General features: G+C 40.6%; 1 protein-coding gene across 3 annotated transcripts in view; it reads left to right on the top strand.

Annotated features, from left to right (window-relative positions):
* Positions 1-15,324, top strand: part of MACROD2 (mono-ADP ribosylhydrolase 2) — a 1,985,837-nt gene that overhangs the window by 1,813,853 nt on the left and 156,660 nt on the right. For 2 of the 3 annotated variants that reach the window (XM_079719352.1, XM_079719351.1), the window contains exon 10: positions 1,135-1,179. In XM_079719352.1, coding sequence (XP_079575478.1) covers positions 1,135-1,179 — 45 coding nt within the window. Of the gene's footprint in view, positions 1-1,134; positions 1,180-8,323; positions 8,408-15,324 lie in introns of all 3 variants that reach the window. The other variant, XM_079719350.1, reaches the window with a different exon arrangement.

Here is a 15,324-nt window from a genome sequence, read left to right as displayed (position 1 = left end):
CCTCAGCCTGGCCTGGAAGGATGAGTGTGAGTAGAGGTGGAGAAAAGCATTGCTTCCAGGACTGAGGCAAGTATGGGAAGCTAAAGGAAACCTTAAAAAATTGGGGAGAAGGTCAAGTGTTGTCATGTGTGTAGGTGGCAGCATGAGTGGAACAGGGGTGGTGAAACTGAGAAAGGTGTTTGGAACCAGATCTTGTTGGCCTTGAGTGATACCCCAAAGAGTCTAGACTTTTCTCATTAGACAGAGAAGAATCACTGAATGGTTGTGAACAAGATCAGAATTGTATTTCAAGATTGATTTGGCAGCTATGTGTAAAAGGAATTGGTGTCAGAAGTGGGAAGAAGAAAAGGGCAGTTGGGAAACCACAAAACAGGGAAGGTGAATGGCATTGAGAGCTGGAATTTGGGTTATAATAATGTGAGCAGAGAAGAAGAAACATGGAAATAGGACAGGATTTGGCACCTCCTAGATGTGAGGAACACTTAAGGAGAAGAGGTGATAACACATATTAGTTCAGAAAAGCAAATATGTCATTCAGCAGGCAGAGGAAGCACACATCTGTGTCCAGTTAAAGGGACCTACAATGGGAGATGAGATGAGGGGAGTTAAATGGGGATGGAGCAACTGGTGGGAGCACATGAAAGCACATGGTTAAAGGTGTGGATTTGCGTGTGTAGCAAACAAGCACTTTTTCTGGTGCAATGAAGGGGTTGGACATTCTGTCAGCTTAAAACCAAATAGTGATGCCTGCATTTTCTCAGAAACTTAAGGTGAGCATACATACCTTTAATAAATGCAGAAAATGTGGCATTTAAAATCTGTGATTTTAATATTTTTAGGAATTAAAATGACCGAAGTGACCATATATAAGTTTGATAATTAAAACAAATTATTTCATATATAGTTTATTATAAATATGTAATAATTTTTAAAGGAAATGTAAACCCTAGGTGTTAAATTGTGCTCTAATGTGTATACTTTCTTCTTAATTTAGCATGATAATATAAGACAGTAGAAAGGCATAATTTAACTCTCTCTTTTCTACTGTTTTCTTCAATTTTTTATTAGTCAAATTGGAGAATTCTGGTGTTTCTAGCTTTCATATGAGTTTTTCTTTGTTTTATTTTTTAATAGATGATAATAATGAAGAAGAAGACATTGACATGAAAGAAGATTCAGGTATTAAATTTATAATTTTATTCTTACAGGATAGGCAAGGATCATTTTGTTGTTTATGTACACCTCATATTTTCCCAAGAAAGACAAAATAAGGTTAATAAAATAGAAATGTACACTCAAGGTTATAAAATAAGGAAATGTTATTATAAAATAACAGCTAATGCAGTTATGGTATTTAAACATTAAACTTGAACTTGAGCTTCCTGATAGCTAAGGTAAAAATGGAACATGATGTTGTAGTTAATAGAGGTGTGTAACAAATCACCCCCAAAACTTAGTGTCTAAAACACCCACTTATATGCTGAAATATTCTGTGGGTCAGGAATTCAGACCAAACACAGCAGGAGTGATTTGATAATACTACTCCACAAAATCTGAGGCCTCAACAGGAAGACTTAGCAGCTGGGGGTTAGAATCATCTGAAGATTTGTTCACTCATATGTCTGGCTGGTGATTGACAGGGCTGTTAGCTGAGACCTAAATTGGGGCAGTTTTCTGAAGCACCTGTGCATGACCTCCTCCTGTGACCTGGGCTTCCTCCCAGCGGCCAGCTTCCTTTTTTTTTTCCTAGAGAGAGTGAGCAAGCCAGACGCATATCCCTTTTAAGACTCATCCTCAAGGATCCCATATAATTACTTCCACCAAACTCTTTTCTTTGGAGTGGTTATTCACAAGCCCACCCAGGCTCAGAGGAGGAGAGAATAGACTCAGTTTCCTGATGGGGAGCAGTGAGGTTCTACACAGCAGGAAGGACCTGAAAAATGGCTGAGGCCATCTTTGGAAAATGCGTTCTCTACATATGATGTATTGCTCTCATTATCAGAAAGTGAGATACATGCCTACTCCTCAAAAACAACCAGTGTTTGGTGAGAGAAATCTAGTGGTTAACAGCATTGGCTCTGGCCTGAGATCAATATGAACTTGATAGTGAATGCATGAAGCAATAGGACTGGATTCAATCCTAGCTCTTCCACTGAATGACTTTGAATTAGAGTTTTCTGTATAAGCCTCAGTTTACACTTCTGGGGGTCAATAACTCCTACCGTACATTCTTGTTTGGGGGACTAAATGAGATATCATACCTTGGACCATAGCAAATGCTCAGTGGATGATTGCTTTTTTCACTCAGTATATCAGACAGATATTAGAAGGCATAGGGCTTAAGTCTCTGGGATGAGAGCCCCATGTTTCTCATTTCAGCAATCACACTGCTCTAGACATGAAATGGAGCCAGTTTTCAAAACTGAAATAGATATCTTAGAGACCCTAATTTTGTGTGACCTCCTGTTGCTGCCAGAACTCCTTACAAATCACTGACAACCTGGGTCTGAGCAACTCCACGAACTCTTTAAACCGTGAGGCAGACAGTCTCGTTGGGCAAGGTTTGGTTAAGATCGTCCTTTTCCTTGTGAAGTTACATCTCTCCCTCACCTGACCTCCCACTGTCTTCATGAAGGAATAGCATCAGTTCCTTTCCTTCATAACAGTTCACTGGAACAGTGACTGTAGCTTCTATCCACTCTTGTTCCTGTGGTCTCCCCAGGACCATGGACTCAGAGGGCATGAGAAGCAGACGGAGGATCTCAAAGTCAGGAGCAGGAACGGAAGAGGTAGAATAGGGACTATACAGCGGCTCTGGGTTCCCTACCTGTATCCCCTGGGCTCTCACTGTTGTTGTATAATACCAACAGCTTTCTAAGGAAAGTTCTTGTGACTTTCAGCTGAGTGCTTGTCTCTGTTCATGAAAGAAAACTCAAAGTACCAGGGAGTTAATTTCTCTGGAGCAGACCTCAGCCAAGGTTGGCCGACAGTTGATTGATCCAACCAGCCTCTTGCGGGACACATCTGAGGCATGTCCTAGACCAGTCCTGCCCAGTAGAAATACAACGGCAGCCTCAAATGTGAGCCTGATATATAATTTCATATTTTCTAGTAGTCACATTGAAAAGGGTAAAAAGAAAACAAGTGAAATTAACTTAATATTTCATGTAATATAATATATCAAAAATATTATCGTTTCAACATATAATCAATATAAAAATTATATTAGTCAGATATTTTACATTCTTTATTTTTCCATACTAAGTTTTTGAAATTCGTATGTATTTCACACTCACATTCCAAATCAGACTATTCACATTTCACGTATCATTGGCAAAATGTAGTATTGGACAGTGGGATTTTATACCATCGCCCAGAGGCTCCCAGCAGTATTGAGCCCTGATTGTCCACAACAGGACTTTCTCATTAACACACTAACTGGTTGTCCTCCCTTTCCAGTCTTACTCCCCTACTCCCCTCTGGCGCTTCCTGAGGTAATCTCTCAAATTAAGTACTTGCACTCAAACCTTTCTCTCAGTGTCTTCTTCTGAGAAAATTCAACATAAGACAAGGGCTCTGCTTGCCTTTTGTAAAACATAAAGCCCAAGGCAAAGTTTCAATTAAAATATCAATTCCTGTACTTAGGTAGATATCTTATTATTTAAAAGAAGCATAGGTTGAAAAAAGACTTTAAGCGGTCACCCTATCTTAGATTCCATGAATTTAATATTAATGCTTGCATTTCATGTGTATGAATGTAGCCTGCTCATGTAAGGTATCACTGGAATATCCTTCAGTCATGGGGAGCACTGCCCTTTCAGCCAGACAGTTTAAGGAGCTTATCTTGCTAAGGATCATTTGCCTAAAGTGACATAAGTACACATTTCTAGGCAAAGGGAGTTGACTTCTTAATGAGATGCAGCTAGCTATCCTAACCGCTGAGTGAGTTCAAGGAAATCATTATTAATGCTAATGCAGAGCGCACAAGGTTGGAGTCAGCATTTGAGGTTTGGAGGCCTTACGTGGGTCATTATTTCTGATTTTAGTCCCACCACGTGTCCTGGGGGTTTTGTCTCCAGCAGCTGGATTCAGCTGTTCATGTCACACTGAATGGCCCAAGGATGCTAAGTCACTCAGGCAGAATGGGCTTGGGAAGCTGTTCTCCATTCCCAACATCTGAGTGCTGAAATCATGGGGGACTGTGTGCAAAATGGGTCCATGGAGGCCCAGCTGGCCTTGCTGAATATTGGCGAGCAGGCTGGCTTCCGTTCAGTCTCAGGCTCAGGTGTGCTGGTCTCTGAGAAGGGTGTGATTGAGCCTCCGAAGAGGCTGGCCTTCCCTCTGCCCTGCGTCACCTCTTCTCATACAAGTAGAAATGCTGGAAGAATTTGTAAGAATACAGTTGACGCTAGTGAAGGGCTGCTTGGGTGAGAATCAACCAGCCAGCAAATGCTAATGAACGATAGTGGGTAATAATTTGGATATCAAGAACCAGTGAGGTGCTGGGAAACATACTCTCTGGGTTGGCGGGGGGAGCCCCAATTTGCAGAGTTTTCAGATTTCTTGGGTATAAATATGCCTACCATGGTATTGTTCGAGCTGCCAAACATGAGTCCAATGAATGTAGGAGTGGAGGAGAGAGAGATCCAACCAGCTGGGGCAGTCTGGCTCAGATCAGCCCCAGCACACTTCTGCCGAGCCAGGTTTTGAGTGTGTACCTTGTGCCAGTCACTCAACATACATGAACTCACTTAAGATACGCACCAGCTCTAAGAGAAGGGGACTGTTATTATCCAAGGCTTAGGGGGAATTAGTTCCTTGGTTATATAGTAGAGACAGAATCCCAGTATCTAGGTCTAACCCGAAAGCTCACATTCTTAACCCTTGTGCTCCTGTCTCTAGACTCTAGTAGTAAAAGGGGAAGCAAAAGCATATCAAATGGTATCAGATAAAGTCATCCTAAGGAGAGGCTCTGCCCCCAAGGGAGGTGATAGAAGTCGACTGACTTTAATGCCTAGGATCCTTTTTAAGTCCTTTAATTACTTAAGCCGAGCATAGTAAATGTCTCCCTATGTCCTTTCATTTCCAAGACCATGCATTCTTGAAAGGGACCCCAAACTGAGCCCCAGGGACAGAAAATCAGCAGCCACCTATGGCAGGTCAGCCACCTAAGAGCCCGGAGCACAGTTGAGCTCCTCAGGGAGCAAAGACATGCTCATAGCAGCACCCCAGCGTTCCAGCCTCTACCAGAAATAGAGGCAACAGAGACAGTATGATACAGTGACAAGGAGAAGCATGGGGTGCTATTGAGGAATGTTCCTCTAGCTTCCCCCAGGCCAAGAGAGAGAGTAGACACATGGGCACAGAGGCCATATGTAGCAGTGACTTTCATTTAAGTGTCTCCATAGGTGTTATGAAATGATACTATACTATGTCATAGACAACTGCTCGTAATTAACATGTATCCGTGCCCACCGACCACCCCAGGAGTGCCCTACGACTTCTTCAGAAAGGAGGCACTAGTACTTTTGGGGTATGTAAGTAGCTCAAAATGTGGGCAAATAGATGTCTTTTTAAACCTCACCCATTCCCCAAGAATTCCCATTCAAGTGGGAAATCAAGAATGCAGAATTTAATTCTCAAAAACTCACTTTCAGGAAATGCTGGCTTGGAGTTGAACTCCCAGCAATGGAAACTCTCCTCTTGGTCCCAGTTATAGATGATGCATTTCAGGGCATGGGAGAGTTAGAGTCTTCTCCCAGAGATATTGCAAGTGTTACTCTGCTCATTTTATGAATCCCTTTGAACCCAGCATCTGTGCTCAGTGAGCTGTTCCAAGCATCTCATTTCTGTTTTCGCTGAACCCATTCCGAAGGGTCAATATCCATCTCGCACCTGGTGACAGAAAGCTGAGGGAGTTGCTAATGTAGTCGCTGGCAACATTTTTCACCCTGGTTGTGGTAATGACCTGGGATGTGACTGCCTTGCAACCACAGAAAGCCTAACGCTAGTGCCCAAAAACCTTTGTAGTCCATAATGCCAGAGTTTTTAATAGCACATCTATCAAATGCATTTGTTTTGTTCTGTTCTTTTTATAATAAATGGGAAAAGAAAAATGAGTCGCCATAACTCTGTAGTGTAGTTATAGAATCCTGGAGTAGGTAACAGCTGCTAAAAGGGTGAGAATTACGCACAAGCCCCATTACATCTTGGCCTTAAAGAAAGGCCTGGGTGAAGGGGATATAAAACAGAATTTGAAATGAAATTCTCAAGGCACTGCCAGACACCAGTGACACAAGAGAGATTACGGAAGACAAATGCCCTTTCTCATGGAACTTATATTCTCAGAGTAGGGGGTGTTTGAGAAGGGAGACATACATTAAAGAAATAAACAAGGGGACAAGATAATTTCAGATACACCAGGTGATGTGTTTGCGAGAGATTTTCCTTGCAAGCACCCTTCAGGTTAAGTAGTCAGGGAAGGCCTTTCTTGGGAGCTGAATTTAATCTGAGATTAAAAGATGGGAAGGAGGTAGATATATGAACATATGTGTCAGGGGAAAGGCAGAGCAGCAGGTATAAAGTTCCTGAGGCAGGAACCAGCCTAGAACTGATTGAAGAAATGATTGAAGGGAGTTAATAAATCTGAAGCCAAAGAGCAAGTGGGAGATGAGGCTAGTGTGGTAGGTGGAGCCCAAGTGACATGTTGTCCTGGACCATGGAATTGGATTTGGATCTTATTCTAAGAGCAATGGTTTTTAAACAAGCAAGCAAGTGATGTGATCTGGTTTATGTTTAAAAGATAATTCTGGCTGCTACATGGAGAATAGATTGTAAGGAGATTAGAAAGCTAGAAGTTAGAATTCAGGTTGTTGTAGTAACCCAGGTAAGAGATGCTGCTGGTTTAGACTAGGATGCTGATTGCAAAGAATGAGCACAGTAGAGGAATATGGGATCTATTTTGGTGCAGAGCTAATAGGACTTATTATGATGGGATCGCTTTACTGGAAAAGTAATTGAAGAAAAATATGAAGGATAATATCTTGGTTTTGGGTTTGAATTCCTGGGTAGATAAGTCATACCACCCCTTGAGATGTGGAATACTATAGAGAGAACAGGCTTGCAGACATCAAGAGTATCGTTCTGGCTGTGTTGTTTGAAATGCCTAATGGGATTATTTACATAAATTTGAAATGCGTGATGGGAGCTGAGTAAAGGGGAACCGTTAGAGAAGAGTGGGGTTCAGGTAAATCCCAGCCCTGAAAGGACAATAGGGAGGTGGTTGTTACAGGGCGCAGAAGACAGAGAGGGCTGTGAAGAGAAGGTCAACTGACAGAAGCTGTGACCTTAGATTGAGGGAGACAATCAGCCCTTGAAGACTACTGGTAGCCTAGGAAATAAATGCCCTGGGCTCCCCATTGGCTGGATCTAACAGGAAGCCAGTGAGCTGGGGAGTTCATTGGTGCGGTCCATAGAGACCAGTCTCCCAGAGCACAGGGGGCTGGGGATGGGGTGGTGAAAGGTGGAAAGTGGATCTGAAAGGGCAAACAGAAGACATCCAGTCCAAATGCAAAATAAGATGCCACATGGGCCATTGAAGGCATAAGCTTTGAGAAGTGGAAAGACCAGGACTGGAGATATAAATTAATGCCTAACAAAGTATCCGATACACAAATGGGATGAATTCAATGATAGTTTTCCCAAAAAGTGTCTTCAGAATTTATATTACTAGCCTCCTTGGATAGACTTGGTTGGGGGACCATTGAGAAGAGTGGGAAGCATAATAATTTAATCGGGGACATATAGAAGTTTTTTAGAATCTGGATTACTAAAGAAATCTCTTCAATAGAAGGAGGATAATTTCAAGCCCCACTGTAACCCCCCCAAAATGAGATGACTTTACAGCTCATCTAGCCCTTCTTTGAGGGCTAAAATGAAATTACACAATGACAACTGTCAATTAATCCATGAAGTTTTAAATCAAACTCTCCTGGAGAAAAACATAATAATAATTTGGGGTTGCCATGTGGAAAATTTTTTAATTTAAAAAAAAAAGCACTTAAGATTTCACATTTGTGTGAATCATTAATAATGGCAATAAAAAAGTATTTATGCTTAAGTTCTAAGTATAAGTCCATGTTCATTGGAGAAGCACGGGTCTTTGCCAAAATTTAGCTCGGCCATAATGACAGATAAACCTGCAATTAAGCTTCACTATATGTGTGGGCTTAGGAAGAAAAATATATTATTAAACATCAGCATAATTTTGAACCCCTACTGGTAAATGTTTAAATAAAAACATAGTAAATTTTTGTGCTTCCAGAGGGGTTGGAGCCAAAAGACCGCTCTCCACCCCCCAAGAAGAGCAAAGCAAAGAAGCCAGAAGGCTCCAAGGACTCTAGCGAGGGTAAGTCCAGCTCTTCCTTTCTTAAAAAAAAATGTTCCATGAAAAGAAACTTCTGTTTAATTTTTAAACTTTATGTATGCTCTCATATTCAGATATTTCTAAGGGTTCAAGCATCACCGGGCACTTCTTTCTCCTTTCTTAATATGTTTACTCTCCCCTGAATATGAGGATGAAATAGCAGATTCAGGTTTAGTTTGTTAAGGTAAAAACCAAATGTAAAAAATTCATTTTCTCAGTGTGACGTATCTTTCATTCCTACAAAGTGTGAAGTTGTGGGTAGTGCTTACCAGTTAGGTGCTCTGAAATCACGGAAGGGTGAAGGTCCAGACCTGTGTGTGACGAGTTGCATGGTAGCTGTTGTCTTATTGGATCATTTGTTTTTCTCATGAACACATTCTGAGTCCAGAACCAAGCCTCTGGAGTGGGAGATAGAAACGCTTCCTGTCTTTAGTGTTCTCCTCTCCTTTCTAGAAGCCAATGTATGTTTGCATTTATGCATTGAATGGGCCTGCCCAACTGGGCTGTTTTATGAAGAAATGACACGCCCTCTCTCTTACTTACAACATGAGTACACTTATAAGATATGCACATTTTTCACTTAAAATGGTATCTTTAGGTATTTTGTAAAGTGAGCCTCTAACCTAATGGTATGCAAGAACTTCTAACAGTGGAACATATTTATGCCTCTACTTTCTTGCCTGGAGCCATACTTCATCCACTGTGAGATGGCGAGTACAATAATACTGATGGTGTCTGCTTGGGTCTTTGGGAAAGAAGATGCCAAGATGAAGGAGAAGTGCAAGAAAGTACTGGGTGAAAGCCTGTGAGGGATGAAGTGGGGAGAAGCAGGCGAGGAAGCAGTAGCTGAATGAGAGAAGGAAGGAAGGCAGATGCGCTGGAAGAGCCTCCATCTGCAAATTAGTCTGAGGCTGGGGAAGCCCAGGCAAGGACTGGATAAAAGGGCTTTTGCATTGGGCAGGAATGTCTGGGCTGCAGGGTCCCCTCCCCCCTGAGGGCTCTCTGGCTGCAAGTGGCTTGGGGAGAAAGTGACAGGAACATCAAACTGCCTTGAATCCCCAAAGTGTGGCCGCTGTTTGCTGTCAGCCAACTTGACTCCCAGCATCAGGTTGTCTCTTGAAAGGAGACCTTGAGCAGCTCACCTCCATGACTGCACAGCCTCTGTGTGCATGACGGGCTCTAAATAAGTCACGACACTGTCTTCTCCCTCATCCGGGCTCAGAACCAATTGAGGAGGCAAAGCTGTAAGAAAGTTGAAGTCAAAAATATTAGCTTCGTTACTCATGAGGTTAGACCAGAGCTCTGGTTATGCTGCCCCCAGATGGGCTCCCTAATGCTGGGTTTCACTCCTGAATATGAAAGACTCTGCCCACTTAAAAGCAAGTGTCACTATCCTTGGTATCCTCGACTGCCTGGATAGAGGCTGCCCTGATGAGAATAAGCCAGGACATGTCCTCTCTGCAGGCAGGTGGATCTGAGAGAGACACAGCACGGGGCTGTTTCTTCTCCCAGGCTCGCCCTAGGTGAGGGGGATGTGGAGACAGGCGTGGCAGTAGATGTCCTCTGCCCTCTGGACAAGGAGCAAGGGATAAACAGTAGAAATAGTCTATGTAAAGTGCCTGGCACGGGTCTTCTTTCCATTAGTGATGGCTATTCCATGATAATTACTATCACAATCAGGACCATGATAGGGTACACATTGTCCTAATTCATTGAAATGTGCTGGAAAGTTTAGAAACGTTCGGAGAAGAACACTTAGAACCATGGAGAAGGGTAGTAGCTCTCTAACCGGCCGGAGGGGGTTTGTTAGGATCTGATGGGGCGACTAGTCGGGGTTCCACCTCCTACTAGAATTAGGTCATTTCCTGGACAGTCTCTTAAGACCATGATTGGGAAATGGATTAGGGGCAGAACAACAATTGCCCTTTCCCTGGAGAGGCTCCACCTCACTGAGTGGTTCGCATCCCATGTGTGACCCACATCAAAACTGGTTTTCCAGAGCCTGAGGCTGCTGTCATTTCCAAGTGTCACATGGGGGGGTGGCGCACATACAGAGCAGTTCTGTCACCTGAACTAACAAGGGAATTCTTCTGAGTCATTCCTTCAAATGTGTGAAAACTTCATTATTCCTAAATAATTTGCTTTGTTTAGGAAAACCATCTCATAATCCTAATAGGACTACATGCTATGTCTTCACCTCACCCAAATATGTCATCCCAGAATCTGCTCTGAGTCACAAAAGGGCCGTCACTGTGGATTTGTTACCAGGGGCATTTGGTCTGTGGCATCATGGTGAAATGTAAATATTAGTCACTCTACAGAAACATGGGGATTGCGCGTTTGTTCCTAAGATGCTGTCCAAGATAAGAATGTAAACGCTGCTGGGAAAGGAGTGAGAAAGGGAGCAGAATCTGACATGCCAGTGGTAGATGACCGCATGATAGGGGACTCGTTACTTGTCAGTATTTTGACAAAATAAACTATGTCCTGTATTCAGGTGTTGTATTGTTGCATACGTCTCACTTCCTCTTATGATTCAAAGAGTTCCAATCATTCTTTCCTACTGGATATGCAAATGGATTAGTGTGTCACTGGGTAGAAGGGGAATGTGGGTCATGACCCTTCTCTGCAGTCTTCCTACTTTAGAGTTATCAGTCCTTTTCCAACTTGGTCATCTCTCTAATATGTTTTAGTAAGAGAAACTTCTGGTATTTTTATTTAGTGATCACTCAGCCTAAATCCCCAGCACTTGGCCTCATCTCACTTCTCTCCTACCTTTGGGTTCCCTGCCCTGCTTCCAACACTTACAGGTACTACTGATCACCTCAGCTCACCCTGTAATATACATTCTCAGACAGAGTCATGGAGAGTGGAGTTGGAACACAAATTCACTTGGATTTTGCAGCATATATAACCATAATAGCTGTATTTTGATCCAGAAGAAGAATCTTGAGAGCATATGGTCAAATTTTCTCATTCTACAGAGCTGTTTTTAAAATAGGCTGCAAACAGTTGTTTAACTTGCCCAAGTCCATGCAGTTTATTAATGTTTTAATACATTTTTTAATGTTTTAATAATAATTTTTAATTATTATTTTTTCTTTTTTTTCTGGAAATAACACAGCTTCTCTAATCTTTTTCCCTTTCTCTCTTCTGGAAATTAGAACTCGTTTTGTTGAAGGAGGAAATGTTGCCATCAATACAGCTTTGAGTGAAAGCAAATATTATAAATATTTAAATATTTAACTTTAAATATTTAGCTTTAAACATTTAAATATGTAACTAAAGTATTGAACATCAAATTTTAAAAATCAAACAATTTCTAAAATTATTTGCATTTTTTATACTGTGGACTTTTGGATATAGAGTTCTATTTTCATTATTTTGATTGAAATTTCATGGACCACAGTATACTTTGATTTGACCCACTGCAATGCAATGCCAATAATGAAATGATTAGCAGTTTCAGACCAATAACTGTTTGTCTGGCATGTGATATAAATGTTAATGCTATCCATAAACCACCACATCATAGGCATAATTGTTTGAAAAAAGCCTGATTAATACCCATTCCACCAATTGCAACTCCCTCCCAATAATTTAAACCAGTTTCATTTCTTACAAAATATTTAATTGAAAAAATATCATTACAAAATCTTAGCACCTTTCATAAAACATGCTTTTCTCAATCTCTTTCCTCTATTCTTCGCAAGTAGATCCTCTAGACATTCCATTAGTGAAGTCTCTCAGGCTTTGTTTGTCTGAAAAGATGTTATTTTCCTTTTTTTTTTTTTTTAAGGTGGTTTTGCTGGGTAAAAATTCAAGGTTGATGGTTATTTTCTGGCAACATTTTAAAGATATTTTCCCACAGTCCTATCAATCCTATAGTTGTTAAGAAGTAATCTCTCAGTCTAATTATTTATCTTGTTAGGTTATCTGTCTTTTCTTTCCAGCTGTCTTGACAATCTATTCTTTATCTTCGGTGTTCCTCAGTTTCACTGTGGTATACCTCAGTGTGGGTTTCTCTTTATCCTCCTTAGGATTTGCTGTGCTTCTTGGACATGCACATGGGCATCTTTCATTAGTTCTGACAATTTTTCACCTATTACCTCAACAAGTGTTAGTTCTACACTACCTTCTATTCTCTGTCCTGCATGACTCTTAACCTACATTACATTTTCTTTTTCTGTGCCACTGTCTCTCTTTGATGGTTTCTTTTCCCAAGTTTATCATTCAGTTTGCTAATTTCTATTCAACTTTCTTCAATCTGGTGTTTAACTCTTTGCTGAGTTTCTCATTTCAGTTATTATAGTTTTCATTTTTATAAGTTTTATTTGGTTCTTTTTCAGATATACCTGGTCACTCTTTATTTAATTAACACATAAAATATCTTTTAAAAAAATCTGTATCTGAAATTTCAATGTCTCCACTCTGTATAGATCAAAATTCTGCAGTTTATTTTTTCTGCAGATTCATGCTTGTAGTTATTTCCTTGTATGTTTTGCCTTCTTTACTGCCATGTTCATTGGATTTTTATTTGTGGGAAGTTTTTGAAGTTGGATTAAAAGCTTATTTATTTATATTTTGTTTTCTGAAATACTTGAAGATACTGCCAATTAAGGAATACCTTAAACTACATATTTGGCTTAAAGTTTTGTTTCTTGTTTTGTTTGCTGTTTGTCCTTAAGCCCACAGTAGTGCACGTATAAGATTAGGAAATCTCAACAGAGACTTTTATCTTCCTTTTTTCCTTCTCCAGCCAATGCTAAGCTGAGACAGGCAAATTCCCCACTATTTTCAGAACCAAAGCCCCGCCCCTCTGCACCTCACATGTGTGGCTCATTCAATTCAAGTTCTGGCTAGAGTTTCTCAATGAGTATTCCTGTATCTATCACCAATGTCACCTGGGAACTTGTTAGAACTACGAATTCTAGGGCCCCATCCCAGACATACTGAATCAGAAACTCTGAGGTAGGATCCAGTAATCTGTGTTTTTAAAAGCCCGCCCGGTATTCAGATGCATGCTCAAGTCTGAGAACCACGGTTCTAGGGTCTAGACCATCTGAGATTGGCAGCTGCCTCAAAGCAAACAGTAATTTCAGTGCTTGCTTAGAAATCTTGATTCAATATCGTTCATCATTTCTGGCTTCTTAGAAGTTCATTATAAAAGCACCAGCTCAGCCATGTATTCAAGAATCAGATGGATAGGTAAGATGATAAGTAGATTAGAAGACGATTGATAGATAGATAGAGGAAGAATGCATAAATGGTAGATAGTATATGCATACAAATATACATATAAAATACATATCTACATAGCTATGTGTGTATGTACATACATATCTACATATATAATACATAGTCTGGAAAGATACACATATCAAAATGACCTCAGGAATTACCTTGGAGGAGTGGAGAAGGGACGGGGCAGACTTTGGAGAGTTTAATATTCAACTTTCTAAATTTATGTGTAATTGAAACATATATATATATATCAAGATTTATTTTATACTTATAAAAAAACATTTTCATTAAAAACTAAAGAGACTTTATGCTTCTAAAATTCAGTAGCAACTTTAGAACTGTAATTTTCTCCATACATTCATCTCCAAAGCCTTCAGTGGTTTTTGGTAATGAATGCTATTTTTTCCATCATATTTTTACAGAAAGCACTAGCGCTTTGACTCTCGCTGTACAATTGCCTCTACATAGAATATTCAACAAGCCTGCATGTGACACTCATTCCTCAGGAACCCGAGCCCTTGCAATGCTAAATCAAGCAGTCCTATACTGCACTTTAAAACATTAGTGATCTCTTTTGTCAGATGAAATTATATGTGGAAACATTTTGGAAACTAGGAAGCACTATACAAGTTTGAAGGATCTAATGTTGCTCTTAGAAGTATTATTATTGTTTTTACTAAAATAAATGTTTCTGAATACATGAACCATGGGTGGAATGCACTTCGTATTTCCTGAGAGGCAGAATTTTCTCTCTGCCCTCTTATTTTCTCTGAATCTTAAAGTATTATGTGACAAACTGTTTTGTGAGTGGCTGGACAGAAGAGACATTCTCTCTTTCAGGATGCCATGCAGCACTTCATGCATTATATTCATAAACATGATCTTTAATTTAATTTTTTTGACAAGTGCAGTGAAGGGTAAAATCAGGCAGTCATAATTTTGACTTTGCCATCACTCAAACAAGCTTAGTGATTGACCAGCTTTAAAAAAAATAAAAATAGAAAAGCAGGAGTGAGGAAAAGCAGCTTTCTCATGATGAAAAGCTTTGTTTTATCCTCTAGACCTTAAAATGCCAAGAATTGAAGCAAAATGTACATTTCCACGGTGAAAATCCGAATACAAGAAAAGCCTGTGTCACCCTCTTGCTTTAATTATTCTCTTACCTTCTGCTTGATTCAGGACCACTCTAAGCTATCCCCCTGCCGCAGGTTAGGAGAAGGACCCAAGAGTCTATTTCATGTTTAGTCGTGCTCTCCACATTCACACATTAAACCGAGCTTTGGTTAGGACCGTGGAGTCCTATTTCAGAGTCAGCCCTAGGATTCTGAATGGGGCTTAGAAAATGTTGAGTACTGAGGTATTTTCCACAGTGAGAAGGGCTGAACATACCTGCAGAGCAATTTTAGGTCCTGTGGGACCCAGGATGACCCTGTTTGTGTCCATTGTCCTTGGCATGTTATCAGCAATGTTCCCTTTTACTCTTGGAGGTGTCCTGGCTTGGGTGACAACATATGTGCACTCCTACCTGTAGAGAAAAAATTCAACACGAGGGTGGACAGAGCCCTCAGCATCCCTGTTCTGCTTCCTACTTGGGCAGTTTTTCTAACCTAAAAGTCAGTTTCCTCATATTAAATGGAGGGTGAAAACCTACCTTG

This window comes from Hyperoodon ampullatus (assembly GCF_949752795.1).
Source record: "Hyperoodon ampullatus genome assembly, chromosome: 14".
Taxonomy (NCBI): Eukaryota; Metazoa; Chordata; class Mammalia; order Artiodactyla; family Ziphiidae; genus Hyperoodon; species Hyperoodon ampullatus.
The sequence above is the reverse complement of the archived record's forward strand: the minus strand, read 5'-3'. Positions and strand labels throughout refer to the sequence as shown.